This window comes from Elgaria multicarinata, chromosome 1 (assembly GCF_023053635.1).
Source record: "Elgaria multicarinata webbii isolate HBS135686 ecotype San Diego chromosome 1, rElgMul1.1.pri, whole genome shotgun sequence".
In the NCBI taxonomy this organism is placed as follows: domain Eukaryota; kingdom Metazoa; phylum Chordata; class Lepidosauria; order Squamata; family Anguidae; genus Elgaria; species Elgaria multicarinata.
In genome coordinates, this window is record NC_086171.1 from 50,619,789 (window position 1) to 50,640,531 (window position 20,743).

General features: G+C 41.9%; 1 protein-coding gene across 3 annotated transcripts in view; it reads left to right on the forward strand.

Annotated features, from left to right (window-relative positions):
- The first annotated feature begins 328 nt into the window (after positions 1-328).
- Positions 329-20,743, forward strand: part of APBB1IP (amyloid beta precursor protein binding family B member 1 interacting protein) — a 52,934-nt gene continuing 32,519 nt past the window's right edge. Inside the window, exons 1-2 of one of the 3 annotated variants that reach the window (XM_063127867.1) lie at positions 329-462; positions 16,787-16,858. In XM_063127867.1, the coding sequence (XP_062983937.1) occupies positions 16,787-16,858 (72 nt within the window). In that variant the 5' untranslated portion in view covers positions 329-462. Of the gene's footprint in view, positions 463-4,307; positions 4,357-12,614; positions 12,633-16,786; positions 16,859-20,743 lie in introns of those variants that run through there. The other 2 variants (XM_063127875.1, XM_063127883.1) reach the window with 2 other exon arrangements.

Genomic DNA, 20,743 nt, shown 5'->3' on the forward strand with positions numbered 1-20,743 from the left:
TTATTTATATAGCACCATCACCATGTGTGAATACTACCCTGCTTCTCGTACCCACAAACACAACCCACCCCTTCGAAACAACTTTTCCCACTCTGGTGCTCTCCAGATCTGTTAGACTGCCATTCTCAGTCAGCTGGGGGACGCTGGGAGTTGCAGTCCAAACACATCGAGAGGGCACAAGTTTGGGGAAGAATATTATAGAGGTAATGTGACCTAACACTTCTTCGTTGCCTTGCTAGGCCAGCCACAGACCACTTCCTTCCCGAAAGAGGAACTCATCGCAGGGAGGCGCGCGCGCCCGCCCGCCCGGCTTCAGAAGTGCCTGCCTGTGACACAAGCCAGGCGTCGTCCCCTTCGCGCGCTCCCTTCCTCTCTCGTTCTCTCTCTCCCTCTGGGCTCCCCCGCCTCAGCTTCCGCGGCGCCTCAGGCTCGCTGGGCGCCAGGCAGAAGAAGACCAGCAAGGTAAGCTCTTAAGGGTTGCTTGGGTCTTGTGCGTGCACAAATAGCTGTAGCCCGTCTCTCTGCTCTCACAGCAAAAGGCAGGTGGTTTGTTATGAGGTTATTATTATTATTATTATTATTATTATTATTATTATTATTATTATTATTATTATCTTCTTCCTTTCTTTACCATCCAATACCTGAAGCTCTTACACAAAACATAATATAAAATCTCGGACATACACAATTTTAAACAATTTAAACAGCTGAAACATTTACAATAAGATGCTGGACCTGACAGCAACAACTTATACGATGTTATGTGGGACAGAAATGTTAGGAAGCTGGGGGCTAGTTGCAAAATGTAGCTGAACTTTTTACAGGGACTCTTTCTGTCTCCAGGCATAGGACTTGAGTAGGAAGGAAGTAAATCCAGTACAATTTAAAGACAGGTTTCTTAACAAATATAACCCATCATCACCACCACCAAGCCTGGGGAGCTTTTCAGAACCACTGTCCATATTACCTATATCCCAAAGTAGAGGGTTTGCTCTCTCTCATACACACCACTTGCAGTGAGGAAAATGAGCATTTATTTTCTTTTAGACAAGGCATTCACTGGATGACCCACCAGTATTATTGTTGCTGCTACTTTCTTGCAGTGGATTTTGTAGCTTAATCAATTTGAAATCAGTTGTGAGTGGTTTTATTTGGTCTTGCAAGGATAATAGCAAAAAGGCAGGGCATAAGACCTTTTCAATAAATAAATAACATTTCTGAACATGTACTTTCCCTCACAGTTTTTCTTGCCCCTCCTTCCTCTTCCACCAGTGAAATCAGATTCCAGATAGTTTGGGTCTCAGCAGCTCATATTTTTAATAAATTAAGCCCTGCCTAAGGCTCTAACTAGAACAGGGGTGGAGGACCTTGCACCTTCCAGAAGCAGTTGGACACCAGCTCTTAGCAGCCACAATCAGCATATCTCTGAAAACTTTGAAACTAAAAACTGGTGCCTGGGAATTTTTCCCTCTTCCCTCCTAATCCCATTTCCTTTTGTGTTGTGTCTTTTAGATTGTAAATTTAAGTATAGGGACTATCCTATCATTAATCTTTATAATGGGGACCTTTTTCTGGCTGAAGGGCAAGGTAAAAATGATGTAAATAAATAGTCCAACTATACCTGGAAGGGCACAGGTTCTTCTCCCCTGAATTAGGAAGTTGTGTAGGTGTGTATAAATGGGGACAGGAGGAATAGAAGGGCAACTCAGTTTCCTCATAACAATCTTTCTCCCTGTGTTCATCTGAAAAGATTTTGTATCTTTTGTATCTAACTACTTCTCTACCTGTGGTTTTGCCAGTTCTGCAAACTTCCTGCCACAGATATTTGCAAGATCTAGAGTGGGCCGGAATAGCAACTCTCTTACAAAACAGAGGAAGAACCACAGTGTTGACTTCTCCCACACTTACTACATTTTAATAGCTGTATAAAATGAATTACCAGCATTTTCTTATTATAAGAGGGTATTAAAAATAAACTGCCCCCCCTTTCCGTAATGGTATAGAAGAGATTCCCTCATTTCGGAAAATCATCTTGTCATTGAATTCACAAAAGGAAAAAGGGTTATGATGGCCTGTTTCAGACTCTGTGCTGGTCTGAAACAATTTTGTATGTTCACACTTCTCTACCATTGGTTTTGCCAGTTCTTCAAACTTCCTTCCACAGAAATTTATAAGATCTAGTGTAGGCAAAGTGTATGCTCCAGCACTGAGTGGGCAGAATTGAAAACTTGGGAACTACGAAGCATGACGCACAGGGGATCCCAGGATCAGGGAGAGATGATCCCTCCCTTGCCCTGGGATCTCACCCTCCACTTTGGCCCCATTTTTTCTGCGGTCCCGGGCTAAGCCCGAGACCACGGAACGTATCGCTGGGTGCCGTGGGTTGATCCGGCTCCACACGATTCCTCGCGAGGAGACAGGAGCCACGCACGGGCGCGCTGCACCCATCAGGGGTAGGGTAGGGGGAACGGGGAAAGTAATTTAAATTTTAAAATTTTCTTACCGTATGCGCATGAACATTCGTGCACTGCTGCCCCTTTAAGTTAAAAAAAATGGTGGACGTGACGCCTCTCCTTCTGAGGTCATCGCACATCACATATAAACAGGAGGGATCTCGTGACAATTTCCCTCCTCTGTTGCGGGCTAACCGGTAGGTCTAGCTAAGGCCACAGTGTGTACAACAGGTGTTTGACAGTGGCCCTGTGTTTATACTTCCAGGCATGCAGCAAAACCACTGTGTGTGTGTAGGGGTGGGAGAGAGAGAATTAACTACCAAGCCCAATACATGGTTGCTAAATTATGTTCAGCTTGGTTTATCACAGGATATGATGGCCTATTTAAGGGAGTTTCCGGACAGAAGAACACCTCTCTCTTCAACCAGTGCTGTGTTCACTAAGTGGATTTAAAATGAGTGTTCACTTCTCCAGCATTCTGTTCTATTGAGCTTTAAATTTGAAGAATTTAGTACCTGGGCAATTAAGAACTTGGTATTTTTGTACAAAGTCTGTATCTCTGAAGAGCAATATTTTGACAAGCATCTTCGTTGAGGCATGGCTTGGTCATGGATTTAGAATGAAAAAGTAGAAATATCACTTTTGGCCTCAAAATGATCAAGTAAATATATTACAGAACCTCCATTGCATATTTCCAGATTAGTCAGCAATGAATATTATCCTGGAGCAGAAAAAGGAGAAGCTAGGTTACATTTCTGAATGCCTGAATAACCGCTACTACTTGTAGGGACTTTCAGAGCTGAGCAACCATCAGGCATTGAGAATGTGCTACAGTAGTACTGAATGGCGTGTAATCTAAAATGGTGGTGGAATTGGTCATATTCAGCTCTCTCTTTTTTTACATGCACAAACTGTGGATACGCCAGTACAAGGAAAACCCTGCCATGTGAACTGTCACATATGAAGCTGCCTTATATCAACACACCATTGGTTCATCCAGCTGTAGCTCTTCACGGTCTCAAACAGAGATTCCCCCCCCCCTCCATTGTCTGTTACATAAAACAGAGTTTGAAACTGGGACTTCCTGCATGCAAAACATATTCTTATTCTAGCATGATTTCCATAATTGTGGCAGCTCTAAAAAGTGCTAGGATTGTGGAAATCACTACACATATTCTTCTGGTTTGCATAGTATTATGGGATTTTAGGCACATGGTGATAATATGAAGAAAAGGTGGCAAAATTACTGTGTAATGCTTAATGTTGGCTATATTATATCATCTGAAACTGGTTATATAACAAATACAAGTGGCTCCATTTATAATAAAAGTAATCTCCAGTCATTGTAAATGCAGAGGAATTTTACTCTGGGCTGCAGTTTGCCATGCTGAGAATGTACACTCCCACTGCCCCTGGACAGTTTCTTAACAGGGCTCCAGCCCCACATTCTGCATTATCTCTCCTCTCTCCATCCTCCCTTCTGCTACACCTCAGAGAGAAAAATGGGCTGCATTTCAAGATAGATGCTCATTTCACAAGGGAGGGAAACTGTTGTTTACATGGTTGAGGAAGGTGGGCTCCCTGCTGGGAGAACTGATGAGAACAGTTAACTAACCATTGATCCAGAAAGCCACATGAGGGCTGTGGGAGGATCCCATCTACCAATCAGAGAGAGAATGTCTTAACTTTTTAATGGTTAAACAACTGTTATGTGAACTTTTACTTCAAAGTGAAGCTAAACACCTTGGCACAAGAATCTTGTATCTTTTTTAGTCTGTGAGCTAAGAGGGCAAATTCTGGAAGTGACAAATGGAAGTACATTTCTTTGATTAAATAGCTCTGAATCTTGAAGAAACAAGCTTTTCATCTTCATCCACTTCTATTTTATTACACAGGACAAGAGGTAAATAGAAGGTTGGAGCAGGTTAAAATTGTGGGGGGGGGGGGAAGACTTCCAGAACAAGGCATAGGCCATGAGTTACTTGGAGACTATTTAGGTGGTAACGGAGTATCACAATAGGATTGAAGATTTACAGGGTGTGAGTGATGGCAGTGGACACATGATCCTACATTCAGCCTACATACATGGTTTCTTACTGTGTGGAAAAAGGCATAGTGTCTTCACTAACAAGGAGCTATCTTTTCCAACCTGTTCTGTTCTTTTGATCACCCTGTGAATTCAGAAGTGTGTTGCTAATTAAGTTTAAGTGCTCTTGAAGGTATTCTCTTAATCCTTTTGCTTCCCCTTCAGTTCAGAAGGAGATCAGAGCAGGTGGACAGAAATGTTAAACAGCATTTGCGGCAAATCTGTCGTTTCCAGGACTGAGTGTAGAAAGAGTTTGTTCTTCTGCTCTTTTCTGAATTAGATTGCACTCCATATTGTTGACAACTGTTCTTTGAAAATGGTTGGATATGACAAAATTTCAGTGCAAATACTGATGAATGTTCTCTTCCATGCGTCTCTTATCTATCAATTATATCTCTATCATGAAACATTGTTATTTTGTTGTGTTTGGGAAATTGCATAATTAGGAGAAAGCTATCAGGCTCACTACATGTTACATGTAAAATGTTTTCAAAAAACAATTTTAAAATATTTGGGACTAGGAATTTTAGTGCGGAAGTAGTATGAGGGAGGTCTTTCCTTGTTTCTGTTTTCCAACTCCCACCTTCCAGCTGATTTTCTTTTCTTTTTTGAATGACCTTAGGGCTATTTTACAATGATTTGCACATCATCTCAGCACAGATGATATATACAAATGAATTGAGCACTTTTCCTAATTTATTGATGCTTAAAGAAGAGTTTATTTTATTTACTTTATTTGTGGCATTTATATACCTCTGAATATAATAAAAAGTCAGCAGTTCACAATATTAAGAATTCGGAAAAGGAATTCCATATTCAAAATGTGATTTTCTATGTAACTGTAAATCAGGTTTTCTATGTATCTGGTTAATGAGTATTATCTAGGTGGCATGAGGAATAGATGTGTACCCATGAAAATGTTTCATGGTTTGTGTCCTTTCTCCAGCGTGGGCACTTTGTGGAGGGGAGGGAGAACTCAGTCTCCTTATGCCACTGAGGCACCCATTGGTGGGAGGGATTTCTTGCCACTTGTGTTGGTTCTGGGAAGTTTTCTACTAGCCCAATATATTTCTTTAATCAGCAAAGGGGAATGACTGGGTAAACTGGGTGTGCATCCGAGTATAAAATATATATTATAGATGCAATCGGTGGATATTACATTGCTTTCAACAGAATGATCACAGAGGCCTTAGCTAGACCTACCGCATAGTCTGCGATGGAGGAGGGAAGATCTCGCGTTGTGATTAACGCGAGATCCCTCCTCCATTTACACATGAGGCGCGACGGCCTCAGGAGGAGAGGCGTTGTGCCTGCCTTTTTTTAAAAAAGAGGAAGGAGCGCACGTGTGCTAAAGGTAAGGGTTTTTTAAAATTTCATTTCATTTCACTTCTCCCCCACCATAACCCCGATGGGCGCAGTGCTCCTGAGGAGTGCTGCGCCCCATGCGCGGCTCCCGGCGAGGAATCGTGCTGAGCTGGGTCAAACCGTGGCAATGGGCTGCACATTCCACGGTCTCAGGCTCAGCCTGGGACCGCAGAAAAAGCGGGCCCAAAGGGGAGAGCGAGATCCCAGGGCAAGGGAGGTATCATCCCTCCCTGATCCTGGAATCCCCTGTGCATCATGTGGATGCACAGGGACGATCCCGGGGTTCGCCCCAGGATTTTGCCCAGTCTAGCTAAGGCCTCAGATACACATTCAAATACACATTTTGAAGGGAATGGGGATGCACATTTAAATTGCTCATCCAGGGCCTAATCTACATCAAGCAAGATATTACACTATGAAACCAGTATGTAAGAGGCAGGAGCCTCACCAAGCAGGATATAGCACTATGAAAGTGGTATATGGTATGTCAGTGGGCCCCAACAGTTGTCAGTGCACTTCAATACAGTAGTGTTGAAGTGTGAATCCTGCCTTTTATATACTGTTTTCATAATCCTGCTGGGTGTAGATTAGGCCCTAGTACGCATTTAGTTGAAAGTAAGGGCCTTGCTAGACCTACCTGAAAATCGGTGCTTCAGGCGCGGCGAGGCTGTGCCCCCATGACCTCCCCTGGCCTGCGATCCCCCCCCCCGTCCCCACCTCCTGTGTCTTGCCGCCGCCGCACCGCCAATGTCCCCAGCCGCTCTGTCCCGCTGCCGCCGCCACTATCCCCAGCCGGCGTTTCCTGTTGTCGCCATGTTCGGCCTGTGATGGCTGCTGTCGCCATGTCCTGCAGGCCGGACACGGCGACATCAGGAAACGCCGGCTGGGGACAGTGGCAGCGGCAGCGGGACAGAGCGGACATGGCAACAACAGGAAACGCCGGCTGGGGACAGTGGCGGCGGCAGCGGGACAGAGCGGCTGGGGACATTGGCGGCGCAGCGGCGGCAACATCTATTGGGAGCATTGTACATGCATAGCCCTGGCTCCCCAGATTTTGTTGATGTTGTTTTGTTCAAATAGGGGTTCATTTTGCCTCTAAGAATCCAACCCAGTTCGCCCATCCTTCGCCCATTTTGGCACCCAACGCATATCTACTAGGAATGCTTGCAGAATATGCTCTTTGTGAGTTTGGACATGAATTGATCTAATCCCAGACTAATGTGGGGATCAGAATGCACTTTCCTTCTGATTTTGCATTTCTCTGAATTTTTGGGTGCAGTTCTTTGCTCAAAAAAACAAACCGTAATTCATATCAAGACACCCTTTTTTAGGACAAAAAATGTTTAGAAATGCATACTAAGAGAAAATACCTTTAGAAATGTGTTTTTTTGTGAGAAAATAAATTCAAAAATACATGTTTAAATATGAAACTTTGTATGGTTTAAAAAAAAAGAAATACAGATTAATGTAGAAATGGGATGGAATGGATTTAGGAATTAAAACATTCAAAACTCACATGGGCCAGAAATAGATCACTCTGTCCATCCCTAATTTCCACAAGAGGGGCAGTGATGGAATAGTACTTGCCTCATGAAAGTGTCATAGGGTGACCATATGAAAAGGTGGACAGGGCTCCTGTATCCTTAACAGTTGCGTAGAAAAGGGAATTTCAGCAGGTGTCATTTGTATATATGGAGAATCTGGCGAAATTCCCTCTTCATCACAACAGTTAAAGCTGCAGGTGCCCTGCCCTCTTTTAAATCTGGTCACTCTAGTATAGCTCCTGCACTTTAACTGTTGTGATGAAGAAGAAATTTCACCAGGTTCTCCATATATATAAATGACACCTGCTGAAATTCCCTTTTCAATACAACTGTTAAAGATACAGGAGCCCTGTCCTCCTTTTCATATGGTCACCCTACATTATAATGCATCAGACAGCTAAGGAGAAATGAGAAACTGAACAACCAATCAAATTTGTTGGCCAATCTAAATGGTACTTTACTATCTGCCTGGTACTTGTATAAACAAAGACAGCTACTTTCCCTAGTAATTTTCACACCCTTCCATAGCAACTGTAACTAAGGCAGCCACAATTATCTTATTCCTAATTTACTGTGGTAAAGCCAGGCTTACTTGGTTACATTATAACCTCATTTAGGTCACTCACAGAATACAAATACTACAAAACATAAACAAACAGATTAAAAATCAGCATTTTATCACACAGCTGAACGGCATAAATTTGGATGTGCTATGTGTTTTTATGCTTCTGGGAATGAGGGCTGGGAGTCCATGTGTTCCTGTTTCTCAGCCCAGAGTGAAAAATTCAAAATATGCAAGCAATTTCTGCCAGAGGCTAACAAAATGAACTGAGTCGATTTTTGAGCAAAGGATTTTTGGGCAAATGGATTTCTCTGCAATGGGCCCCAACAGATGTATTTATTCCTGCATGCTCCAATTCACTCTTTCCAGAGACTGTTCATAATCAGAATCATGGGATGGGAGAGACCAAGCATGATTTTCTGCTACCAGAGCAAATTATATCTATTTGCACAACTGTAAATCCACTTAAAATACTTGGGTTTTGTGAAGAAGGAAGAATATTGTTTTTAATGGGTAGTTTTCCCTTAAAGTGTGATTTGGGTGAAAATTTCTATTCTGGAACTGTATTGTGTATGAAGGCACCTAATTTTATTGCTCTGTTTTGCACGTAATTATAAACTAGGAGGGTTCTTGACTTGTTTAGCCGCTCTCATTGGCAAAAAGGACCAATCAGGAGCAATCTAGCAGCGTATCAGCATGCTTCCTCTTTTCCAATAAGCCAAAATTCTAAAGAATTCTGCTTTATTTTTAAGAGAAAACTGGCCCAATGTTCTTGAGATGTTTAGAAATCAATATCTTGTCCTTCTTTCACTAATCCTTTGCATCTTTCCCCCCTCTTCTCCAGTCACTAGCAACATGAACTAAAATGGTAGCTACTATGTTATGCCTTTTATTACATGCTGCAGAATCTTCTAGTTTCATTCATGTACAGACTTCCTCAAAGTTTCTAAGCTTTTTTTTTTTTTTTTAAGTTGCCCAAAGTTCATGGAGTTAAAGAGTCTGTACAAGCCAACAAAAAATCCTCCCTGTATTTCATGCAATTCAAATGAAGATAAATTTAAAGAAATTGATGATTTTTTTACAATTTACATTTCCCTTTTCTCTCCATAGCTTCTATAACATTAGCTCTCTTCTTCTGAAGGCTAGCCTCTGGAGCTGTAATATGGCCATTTCATATGTGATGTTTTTCTACTAGGAAAAAAACCACACATGTATACACTCGTGGTATGAAGTGTGCTGTTAATGTTTAATCTGCTTCAAATAAATGTAGAAATTGATTCATTGAAGATTAGTAGGCTTAGGTGAGTGTAAGCCTGAGGCATTTATGAGAGTTTGGTTCCAGTGTCTAACCAGTCAGAGTCACATGCTGCAAGTCAATACAAATAGTGTTTGCTTTATGTTTACTGGCCAATTTTTATAATAATTTTTATTAGGCTAATTATATCTTTAATATCTATTTTATATCTATTTTTTTCTGTATAAAAACATTTGTGATGTTTTGTTTTAAAAACTGAACCCTTTTGTTTGGTAAATAATGACAGAAGTTAGTAGAGTTTTTTCTTGTTGATTTTTTTAAAAAAGAAATTGTTTTCAAATTTGTAAAATTTCAAATAAGTCCCACTATATTCAATGAGGCTTAGTCCCAGGTAAATATGTGTAGGATTGCAGAATTATTGTGTTGAGTAACCTGTTGTCCTATATTTTAGATTAAGGGCATAAAACCTGCAAATTATTAATAATTCCCCTGTCTTGTAAGTTAGACTTTTCCTAAGAATTGCTGGAGAAATACAAGGCAATGTGATCATGACCCTTATTCTAATCCACTTCTGCCCTCATTTGACACATCTCCCTTGATGTGGGTGCATTACTAATTTTTTATCCCCCTTCGTTTGAATACCCAAATGCAATCAGCTATGCACTGTTCCTGTGTTACTCCATTTATTTCAACAGTTATTGCATTCCTAGTTTTTCAGGCTTTTCACTAGAGCCTTTCTTCACAATAATGTAAAGAGTTTTCAAACTCTTTACTAATTATTAACACTCAGGAACTTGAGCCCCTGAGATGTATTCTGTAGAAAATCACTTCCTCTTTTGAAACATTTCTGTACAATGTGTCACATCAGATTTTGAAATATTTTTTTCCAACTCTAGCAACAGCCCAGAATTCTACATGATAGGGATACTGCTCAGAAAGCCACCATGATTGGAATTATCTACCTCATCTTTTTGAAACTTCTTCCATCTCCATTCCGTTGAGTTAAACTTGGAGCTTGCCTAGACACAGCAGGGCTGTTCTATCTCTGCACTGTTCAAGAATAAACATTTGAAAGAACAAAAATGTGCCAAATGACAATCCAGTGTCAATAGTCCCAATAGCATGGCACAAATACAGACACCATCATTGCTGTAACAAAAGAACCCAGCACCCGGTTTAGACTGGTTAGTGCCAGTGACAAGGGTTGGCACAGTGAGGACCTGCCTAGGACCCACAGTTCACATTTCTGGAAGAAGTGTCTATAAGGCTAAGCCAGTTGTGTGCGGGGGTTGAAAGAGGGAGAATTGGGGTGGGTGGGTAGAATCATGATGCACTGTGACTGAATTTGGGGCTTTACTACATCAGGCATTCATTGAGTGCTTGTCATTCCCTACTCACGATTGATTGAAGGTTGTTTAGATAACATCGTGACCCTCCCATTTCACTTCTGTATCTAACCAGCACTTTATTATTAGAGCGGGGGGGGGGATATTTATTTATTTATTTACAATATTTATATACTGCTCCCCATTCAGAATTTCGGAGCAGTGGACAAAACAGAATAAAAAAAATATTAAAAGTACATCTTAAAAGAAACAAAGAGCAAAATAAACCGTGGCTGGCCATTAAGGGAAGGCTTCCTGGAACAATGACGTTTTCAGGATGCACTGGAAGAAATACAAAGTTGGTGCCTGCCTGACCTCCAGAGGCAGGGAATTCCATAGGCGGGAGGGGCTACCATACTGAAGGCTGTTCCCCTCGTGGACTCCAATTGCACTATAAGTCTATGTGGAACCACCAGGGGCATGCCCTCAGATGACCTCAGTGACCGGGCAAGTTGATAGGGGAAAATGCTCTCTCTCAGGTATCCTGGTCCCAACTTGTTTAGGGCTTTGTGCACTAGTACAAGAACCTTAAACCTGCCCCAGTAGCGAATAGGCAGCCAGTTCAGTTCCCTCAGCAAAAGAGTTGCATGCTGGAAAGGCGCAGCTCTGGACAACAGCCGAGCTGCAGCATTCTACACTAGCTCCAGCTTCTGGAACAGCTTTAAGAGCAGCCCCACATAGAGTGCATTGTAGTAATCCAGTCTTGAAGTTACCAATGCCTGTACCACTGTGGCAAAGCTGCCCCTGTCCAGAAGAGGCTGTAGCTGGCAAACCATGTGAAGTTGGTAAAAGGTACTTTGAGCCATGGCAGCCACTTGAGCCTCCAGCAACAGAGATGGATCTAAAAGTACCCCCAAACTACAAACCTGGTCTTTCAGAGGGAGTGCAATGAGCCTATCTCCCGGACTCAGGAACCACTTACCTACAGGGTTTCAATCTTGCTAGGATTCAGTTTCATTTTATTGGCCCTTATCCAGTCCATTACTGAGTCTAGGCACCGGTCCAGTACCTGCACAGACTCACCTGATTCAGTTGTCACAAGTAGGGCTGTGCACCACCTCGGGCCAAGGCCCTGAATCCGAGAAGATGCAGGCTGATTCGGCCCACCTTGCCTCAGTTCTGAGGCGGTTCTGGCTCAGCCCGAGGTGCCCTGAAGTCGATTGGCTCCGAAGCTTCAGGGTGCCTTGGACTGCTTCCGAGTGGCACAGCCCTCAGCCTTACCTGCTGGCATCGCCACTGCCATTGACGCATGTAAGAACCAGGACGTGCTCCAGAGGCAGCCTCTGTGTAGAAGTTGAAGCTGTCCAGAACCACATCCTGGGTTCCTCCAACACCAAACTCGAGACCACATCCGCCAGCTCAGTCAGGAAGAATGCTGGGCAGCAGGGTGGGCAGCACACCAGCAGCATTCCCAATCTGTCTCTTTGGCAACCCTTCGAGGCTTGTTCCTAGGTGGAGTGGTTTCCTGGCGGTATTATTTCTGATTGGCAAAAGAAAGCTTGATTTCCTCTTGTTTTTTTGCAGTTCTGCTAGACCACAGTGCCACCTAGAGGTTATGTAAGGTTAAGCAAGTGCTAGCAATGAGTTTAAAAAAAGCGAATGAAAAGCAATAGCAGTTGATGACAGTAGTAGTGAGAAGGTAGATTCACTGAGGGGCAGGGCTCATTGAGAGTATCTTGCGCAAGAGACCTCCAAAAGCTGGAACCAGCACTGAGAGTCAGTTACCCCATGCAGAATAGACCAGTGATACTGTGCAGAATGTACTGGTCAGTGTTGTGAAACAGATGCTTATAATGTCACACAAAGGTACTTCAAGATACTAAGAGTTTATCCAGGCAGTGCTTGGACAGAGGACCAACTCTTCTTATGATCTCCTACAATCTAAATATTCAGGTTGCTTCAGTCTACACTGGTTCTTGATGGTGCAGGACTACCTGTATGGCTGGCTACCTGCTCTCATAGCATAGGTTCTCTACGCAAAGGTAACTTCTTTTCCCATATTCATTACTGTGTACTACAATGCCAATTTATTTATTTATTTATTACATTTTTATACCGCCCAATAGCCGAAGCTCTCTGGGCGGTTCACAAAAATTAAAACCATAATAAAACAACCAACAGGTTAAAAGCACAAATGCAAAATACAGTATAAAAATTACTGCTACATAGGCCTTAGCTAGACCTACCTTTTGTTCCGGGATGGAGGAGGGGAGATCTCACATTGGGATTAATGTGAGATCTCTCCCCCGTTTACATGCAAGGTGCGACGACCTCGGGAAGAGAGGCATCGCGCCCGCCATTTTTTTAATTTTTAAAGCGATGGCAGCACATGAACGCTTGTGCGCTGAAAGTTAGTGGTTTTTTACATTTACTTTGGTTTCCTTGCTCCCCCCCCTAACCCTGATAGGCACAGCTCCACGTGAGTAATCGTGCGGAACGGGGTCAAGCCGTGGAAACGGACCACATGTTCCACGGTCTCGGGCTCAGCCCGGGACCACAGAAAAAGCGGGCCCAAAGGGGAGGGCTCTATCCCGGGGCAAAGGAGGGATGATCCCTCCCTGATCCAGGGATCCCCTGTGCGCCACAGGGGCGATCCCGGGATTCGCCCCAGGATATAGCCTTGTCTAGCTAAGGCCATAGATGAGCCTCTTCCTTCTCATCTTATATCAAGCCGATTAATATGTTCGTCTTACTGCTGCATGACTCCAGCTCTCCAGATTTGATCGATTCTTTGGGTGGAATAGGGACACACTCCACAGTGTTAGTCTTGCAAAACAGTATCAAGTTCAAGATGATTTCACAATTCATTAAAAATTCAAGGAAAAGGGGGCAGTGTGACACATTAACAAATTTCCCTACTACAAATACACATCTGAGCTTATGTTGCTATTTAACATAAAAAATAATCTCTAAATATCTATAAATCCAACCTGCCTGAAGGGCATGTTTTTATTTGATTTCACACTAATCAGTTTTGAAGTGTCAGAAATTGCAGTGGCTGATTGTCCATCTGTTTGGTGATGAGATTTTGAATGGCTGTTTATTTGATAAGAACCAGTGCAATAAATCCTAAAAAAGAGAGAAAAGAAACAAGGGTCACTAAATCATAAGTTAGCATTCTAGGACTTGAACCCTAAGTGCCAAGGATTATATCCTAAGCATATATTTATTTTTAATAATCTTGTATTATAAGAAAGAGAATATGTATGATTCATAATAGCATTCAGATGTATAGTAGCCCATTCAGTACTTCTATTATCTTAACTCTGAAGTTAACTTGGGCTGGATTAATCATTAGGCTAAGTATGCTGTAGTGTGATTTTCTAAGTGCACATGGTGGCTTTTTCCCTATCATGTGAGATTGGGGCAAGTGCCATATTCCCAATTCTGGATAAATTTTAAAATAATGATGACCTTTACAGCATAAGACACAAAATATCTGTGCAAGAAATATCGTGGTATAGTAGAGTGTTAATACTATTAATACCTCAGCACTTCCAAGATGGAGAATAATGCCTACATGTGATGTGTTTTTGTGAATTCAGGCAGAGGAGAGTGTGAGATATGAATTGAAGATGGAGCTATTTCCTTTATTGCTGATAATGCACTGGGGAAATTCTACTAAAATGAAGAAATTGAAGCTAAACTTAGTTCCATAGATGCATTAAAGGCAACCATTCTGATTGCATATTTCTCTAAGATTCTGCATTGACACAGTGACTGTTTCTCACATCCTAACAACCTACAGTTAACAACCCAGGGACAGAGCATTTGTGCGTTATCATAACAGGAGTGGGCGTGAATCAGCATGCATGCTTGCTCCTGCTCATCTTCCCAACAACCCACAGTGAGAAGATGAGTGGGAGCAAGCATGCATACGGATTAAGACCCACCTGCCCACTCCTGCTCTGATAACACATGAATGCTCTGACCCTGGGTTGTTTATCATAATGTCTGAACCCAGAACAACTCAAGAGTTTGAAACCATGGTTTAACTGTGGGTTATTATGATGTGCGAACCAGATCAGTGGATCATTTAGCAGGCTGGTAGGAACCCAATACCAGTGCGAGGAGCCTGCCCATTCTATCGTGTGGATCAAGGATCTAAACCTATCATTGTTGCTAACAAGCAGGAGCTACTATTCTGCCAGAATCTGCTGAGCATGGCAAGGAGTTTTCTTGAGCAGAGAGAGGAAAAAAGTGCTGATGAAATAATGCCAAAGGTTCCCTGATTGTCTTCAGGCCAATTTTTTTAGACAGAGTGCTGTGCGTCATTTCTCTGCCATTTTGGGAGTTTTAATTTGGTTCTACCAACTCTGCCCTAGCTGGCAAGAGTAGGATGCTGTTTCAGCTGCAGTGGTGCAAGACTCTGTTTATGTTGCTAAAGTTAAAGCAGCCTCTTAGAATAGGTCTGCCCAACTGACAATCTCATATTTATCTCATAAATATTAACCAGCTTGAACTGCATGTTACTCAGCTATGCCTAGGGGGCCTTGCTGACTGTTTCTCTCCCTAGCAATTACCATATCTGTTTAGATCACTGGTCTGTTGTCAGTAACCTACAGCTTCACTGCTGTTCATTTATGGTAATCAGAGGCTTGAGGGATGTACTGGAGTGTTGCATACATTCTCAGTGTATGCGCATCAGCCATAAACTCATAGCTAAGGCTATTTCTTTCCAGGAGAGAATAGGTAATTCTGCTGTCTATTAAGCCAGAGACTGGTTAATTTTTCTTCATGATTGGCAATGTATTAAAAAGCTGTTGGCCAGGAAAAATTAACTGGAATACTCAGTGGCAGAGTGCTGAATAAATAGCTATTATTCATCAAGTAGGAGGAGATTTTTCTTGCTGCATGGAATTATTCTGACAGCCCAGTTCTAATCATGTTTATTTGGAAGCCCCTTTGATTTCAGAGGGACTTACTTCCAAGAAAGTATGTTTAGGATTTGGGGGCGTGTTTATTTTTCTGCATCTTTATAATTTTGTATCCATGCTATCAGTTTTCTGTACTGACAGCATATAGATCTTTAGACACTGGAAGAACTCCCCACCCCACACCCCCGATTTTACAACTAGGATTAGGAAGATAGTCAACACATTATTTGACCTGTCAGTTGATAACACCTAACGTGGTGAAAGATGTCAGGAAGCCAAGTTTGCATCTGTCACTTGATTATGCAGTGGCAAAACAAGTGAGCTGAATCAATCTGTTCTTATTATTGTTGGCAAAGTGGTGTTTTTTTAATACCTTAGGCATAATCCCCCTACACCACTGAAATTCATGAGATCTGTGCAAGAGCACAACTGTGCAGGAGAAGTTGCAAGTTTATTGCTGGGTGAGTGGGGGGGGGGAAAGGTTAAATGTAGCTTGTTTTCAAGTTAAAAACAAGCTGAAGCTGGATGGTTTGCTGCAAAAATTCAGTGTTTCTTTGTTTCTTTGTTTTGCTGCCACCACGCTTAGCAGCATGCTGGCATGGGTCCAACCTGTGTGGATGGGTGGATGTGGGGTGTCCAGGGGGTTGAAAACAGCCCACCACTGGCCTAGATGGAAGACTGCATGGGAACCCTACATAAGCCACCTTAATGTACTAAATAAATAAATGACCACTTTATTGTAACCAGACTAATGGGGAACATTCTGTTTCTTGACCACCATTTTTGTTCAAGTCAATCCTGATAATGTAATAAAGCCTTTTATTTTTCTCCTAGAGTAATTGTAAGAATCAGTAATGATAAGAAACTTGAATCTTTTGTGGAAATTTATAGTAGAGGTTTATCCACATGGCAGGTGTTCTCCCATGAATCAAACTTCTCCAAAGACCAATGAAGTCATGCAAGGTCAAAGAGAAAGTTCAGTACTTACTTTAGTTAAATCTGATAAAGAGGCTGAAAATACTTTTTTGGAGGAAGAAATGGACACTGCAGGAGCAGGACAGATGACCATGGAGGAGACCTGCTTGATGTACAATAACTCTTGGGAAGTAGTTCCCCAAAATTCTTTTTTAAAATGACATGCTTTATTTCAGTATCAATAGGGGGAAAGATATGAATATTCCATTATTGAAAAGTTTGCTATGTTCTTTGTAGGTAGTGAAGTGTAATATTCTCATCTGTGTCTGATGTTGTTTTTTCAGATGGAGGAAGCATGTGAAGATATAGATCAGATGTTCAGCGATTTATTGGGGGAAATGGATCTCCTGACACAGGTAAAGCACTTTCTTAACTAATCCTATGCATGTTTCGACAGAAAAAGAGTCCTTTAACTCCCAGCATTCCCCATGGCTGGATAAGGAATGGTGGGACTTGTAGGACATTTTTCTGTCTAAACTTGCATAGGATTGCACCCTTAAAGAATTGATGAAAGAGTAAAGAAGAGAAAGGGAATCCTACTTCCTGTCTCCTCATTGTTCCTTCCTGAAACCCTGGAGAGCCACTGCCAGTCAGTGTGGAAAATACTGAGCTTGGTGGACTAGTGGTCCCACTTGGTATACAGCAGCTTCCTATGTTCCTAAAGGAAAAAACAGAGGAGGAAGCTGACAAAATAAAAGGGAGATGTAGACAATATAATGGATGGCAAAAGTCCATTCTAGCAAGAGTCATAGGGCTGATTCAGATATTATGTTCATGAAGAATATACAATCTGCCCCACACACTCAGGTCCTCTAGGAAGAATTTACCCCAGCCAACAAAAACAAGGCTGACAACTATTACCCAGAGGACCTTTTCTTCTGCTGCTCCAAGTTTGTGGAATGGCTTACCGGGAGAGATTCGTCAACAGTCTTCCAGAATTTAAGAAAGCCATAAAGACTGATCTCTTCCGGCAGACCTACCCAGGCCTTAGCTAGACCTAAGGTTTATCCCGGGAACGTCCCGGGCTCGTCCCTGCCTGCTCCCGGGATATCCTGTGTGTCACTTACATGAACAGGGATGACCCTGGGACAATCCTGGGATAAACCTCTAGCTAAGGCCCCAGTTGAATTTTAAGATGCTTTTTTTAATGGTGTGCTGCTTTTAATGATGCACTGGTTTTAAACATTTGAATTAGTTGTATGTATTTTATGGTGTTTTTATTTGTGTTGTACCCCACCTCAATCCAGAGGGAGAGGCGGGTAACAAATAAATATCTGATGATGATGATGATGATGCAATCCAATTAACAAGTGGTTGCCTACATTTTCTTGGTGTGTGTTTTGTGGTTAGTCATGCCTAACTTCAGTCCTTGCATTTCAATGGGTCTACTCTAAATAGGACTGTAGGTTGGATTTTTCCCATTTGCTATTTAAAAGTAAAAAACAACAACAGGTATGTGAACTGTGTAATTAAGGCACTTGAAGAGCAATATATGCTATCCTAACATTCTGAAATGTAACATTACCCCAGTGATGATGTGGCAGTGTTACATTAACATTTCATGTTGGAGCTTAGGACCAAGGCCTTAGCTAGACCAGGCTTTATCACGGGGTGAACCCCGGGATCGTCTCTGTGCGTCCACATGATGCACAGGGGATCCCAGGATCAGGAAGGGATCATCCCTCCCTTGTCCTGGGATAGAGACTCCCCTTTGGGCCCGAGACCGTAGAACGTGTGACCTGTTGCCATGGTTTGACTCAGCTCCACGCTGTGCCCATCAGGGGTAGGATGGGGGGAGTGGAGAAATGAAATTATTTTTTTTAAAAGCACCTACTTTTAGCGCACGAGCGTTCATGCACTCCACTTCCTTTAAAATTTAAAAAATGGTGGGCGCGATGCCTCTCTTCCTGAGGCCGTCGCGCCTCACATGTAAACGGAGGAGGGATCTCACATTAAGTGCAACGTGAGTTCTTCCCTCCTCCATCGCAGACTATCAACTAGTTCAAAATATGGCAGCCAGGTTGGTCACCAGTACATCTAGAGGTGAGCATATTACCCCAATATTAAAATCACTCCACTGGCTGCCAATTAGTTTCCGGGCAAAGTACAAATTGTTGGTCATTACCTTTAAAGCCCTAAATGGTTTGGGTCCAGGTTACCTGCGGGATCGCCTTCTCCCATACAGTCTGCCCTGCACACTCAGGTCCTCTAGGGAGAATTTACTTCAGTCAGCCAAGTCTAGGCTGACATCAGTTTCCCAGAGGACCTTTTCTTCTGTCGCCCCTGGATTATGGAACGGCCTGCTGAAGGAGATTTGTAATATTAACTCTCTCTGTGATTTTAAGGCAGCTTTGAAGACTAGCCTTTTCCAGCAGGCCTACCCAGATTAATGTAAAATCAAAAATTTTAAAAATGTGTTAATTCCTGTACTAATGTTGTTCCCCACCTCGATCCAAAGGGAGAGGCGGGTAAGAAATAATTTTTTATTATTATTATTATTATTATTATTATTATTATTATTATTATTATTATTATTAGGTATGTCTAGCTAAGGCCCAAGATGCCAGATGCCTTTTGTGGATTTTGTTACTGACAGGGGAGGATCTACACAACTGCTTTTAAAGCACTTTAAAGCACTTTGAAAACGTTTTGAAAACTGTATATGCAGTGTGTCCTGGGCCCCAACAGTTGTCAAAACTGTTATAAAGCTCTTTAAAGCGCTTTAAAGCAGTAGTGTAGATTCCCCCCCCCCCCCGCTTTATCAAAAGTGCTTGAATTTCCCCAATCATCATGCAAGGGAGGGAGAAGCAGTGTTTGGGCTCCCTAATGAGTCAGCATTTGTGGGACTGTTTACAAGTTACAGTAAATATTTTTTTCTCTTTCATAATACTAGAAGCTGTATCATAGTCCAATAAAACTGAATGGTGGGAGATTTAGGACATGCAAAAAGGAAGTACTTCTTCACACAGTGCATAGTTAAACTGTGAAATTTGCTTTCACAAGATGGTCACCAATTTCAATGGCTGTAAAAGGGGATTATACAAATTCAGGGGGTTGTATTCAATGTTAATCCTACTTAGAGTAGACCTACTGAAATGAATGGGATTTAAGTTAGATTAACTTTTGATACAACATGTGGAAGATAATGCTTTCAATGACTACTAGTCGAGGGGATTATATATTACCTCCGATATCAGCGACAGTATGCTTCTGCGCTGGAAATCATTTGCTGGGAAACATGATCAGGAGGGTAATATTGCAGTCATATCCTGCTTGTGTGCTTCTCATAGGCAGCTGGTTGACCACAGTGTGAACAGAATGATGGACCAATTAGGGTTCATATGTTCCCACGAGCTCCCATTTCTCCATGGAGTACTACAGGAAGAACTGTGATTTCTGGAGAAGAGGGAGATGATATGCACTCACTGGGAACCATAATTGACCACAGCTTCTATGTAAATGTGCCCTACATGTTTTCAGATGTGCTTATGTCTATAGTGTTCACCCTGCACTCATGGGGTTGAATCCAGATTTAGTCATACTTGGAGTAGACCCACTGAAATTGATCATGACTATTAAGTCCCATTGATTTTGTCTGGCTAAATCTGTATCCAGCTCATGATAAATAAACAATCCAAAAGTCATTTTTCCTGTAGGATGTATCCCTCAAAATGTGTTTCATGTTTGTTTGCTTTTATCATTTTTTATTTTAAATTTTAACAAAATAAACAAAAAACAACATCAACAAAGACAGGGAGAGAGAAAATGCTAATACAACTGCATGTTTTAAGGCTCTCAGTTTCAGTATTACAACATTCTAAATAAGAAAAAATAGATTATACATAAACTTCAATAAAAACCAAATATCTGTATAACTGTATAAAGGTCCATTCGCTAGTGTCACCTGTACACCACTCTTTCAAATGTTGCTAGTGATATTAGGTATTCAATCCATTGCCTTATAGGAGGTGAGCATTTATCCTTCCAGTATTGTAGTATCAGTCTTTTGGTGGTCCAAAGGGCAAAAAAATCCATTGATGCTGAACATGTACTAACTTCTAAGAACCAGATAAATAGTTTAAAAGAACATGTGAATCAGCAAATATTAAAGATTGTTCTAATATGAAGTTTATCTGTATAATAACTTCTTCACAAAAGGAGGAAACTATTGAGCTATTCCAAAACACGATTGAAAGAAGCATTAACTGTATTAAACATCCAACAATTAGGCAAATCTTTAC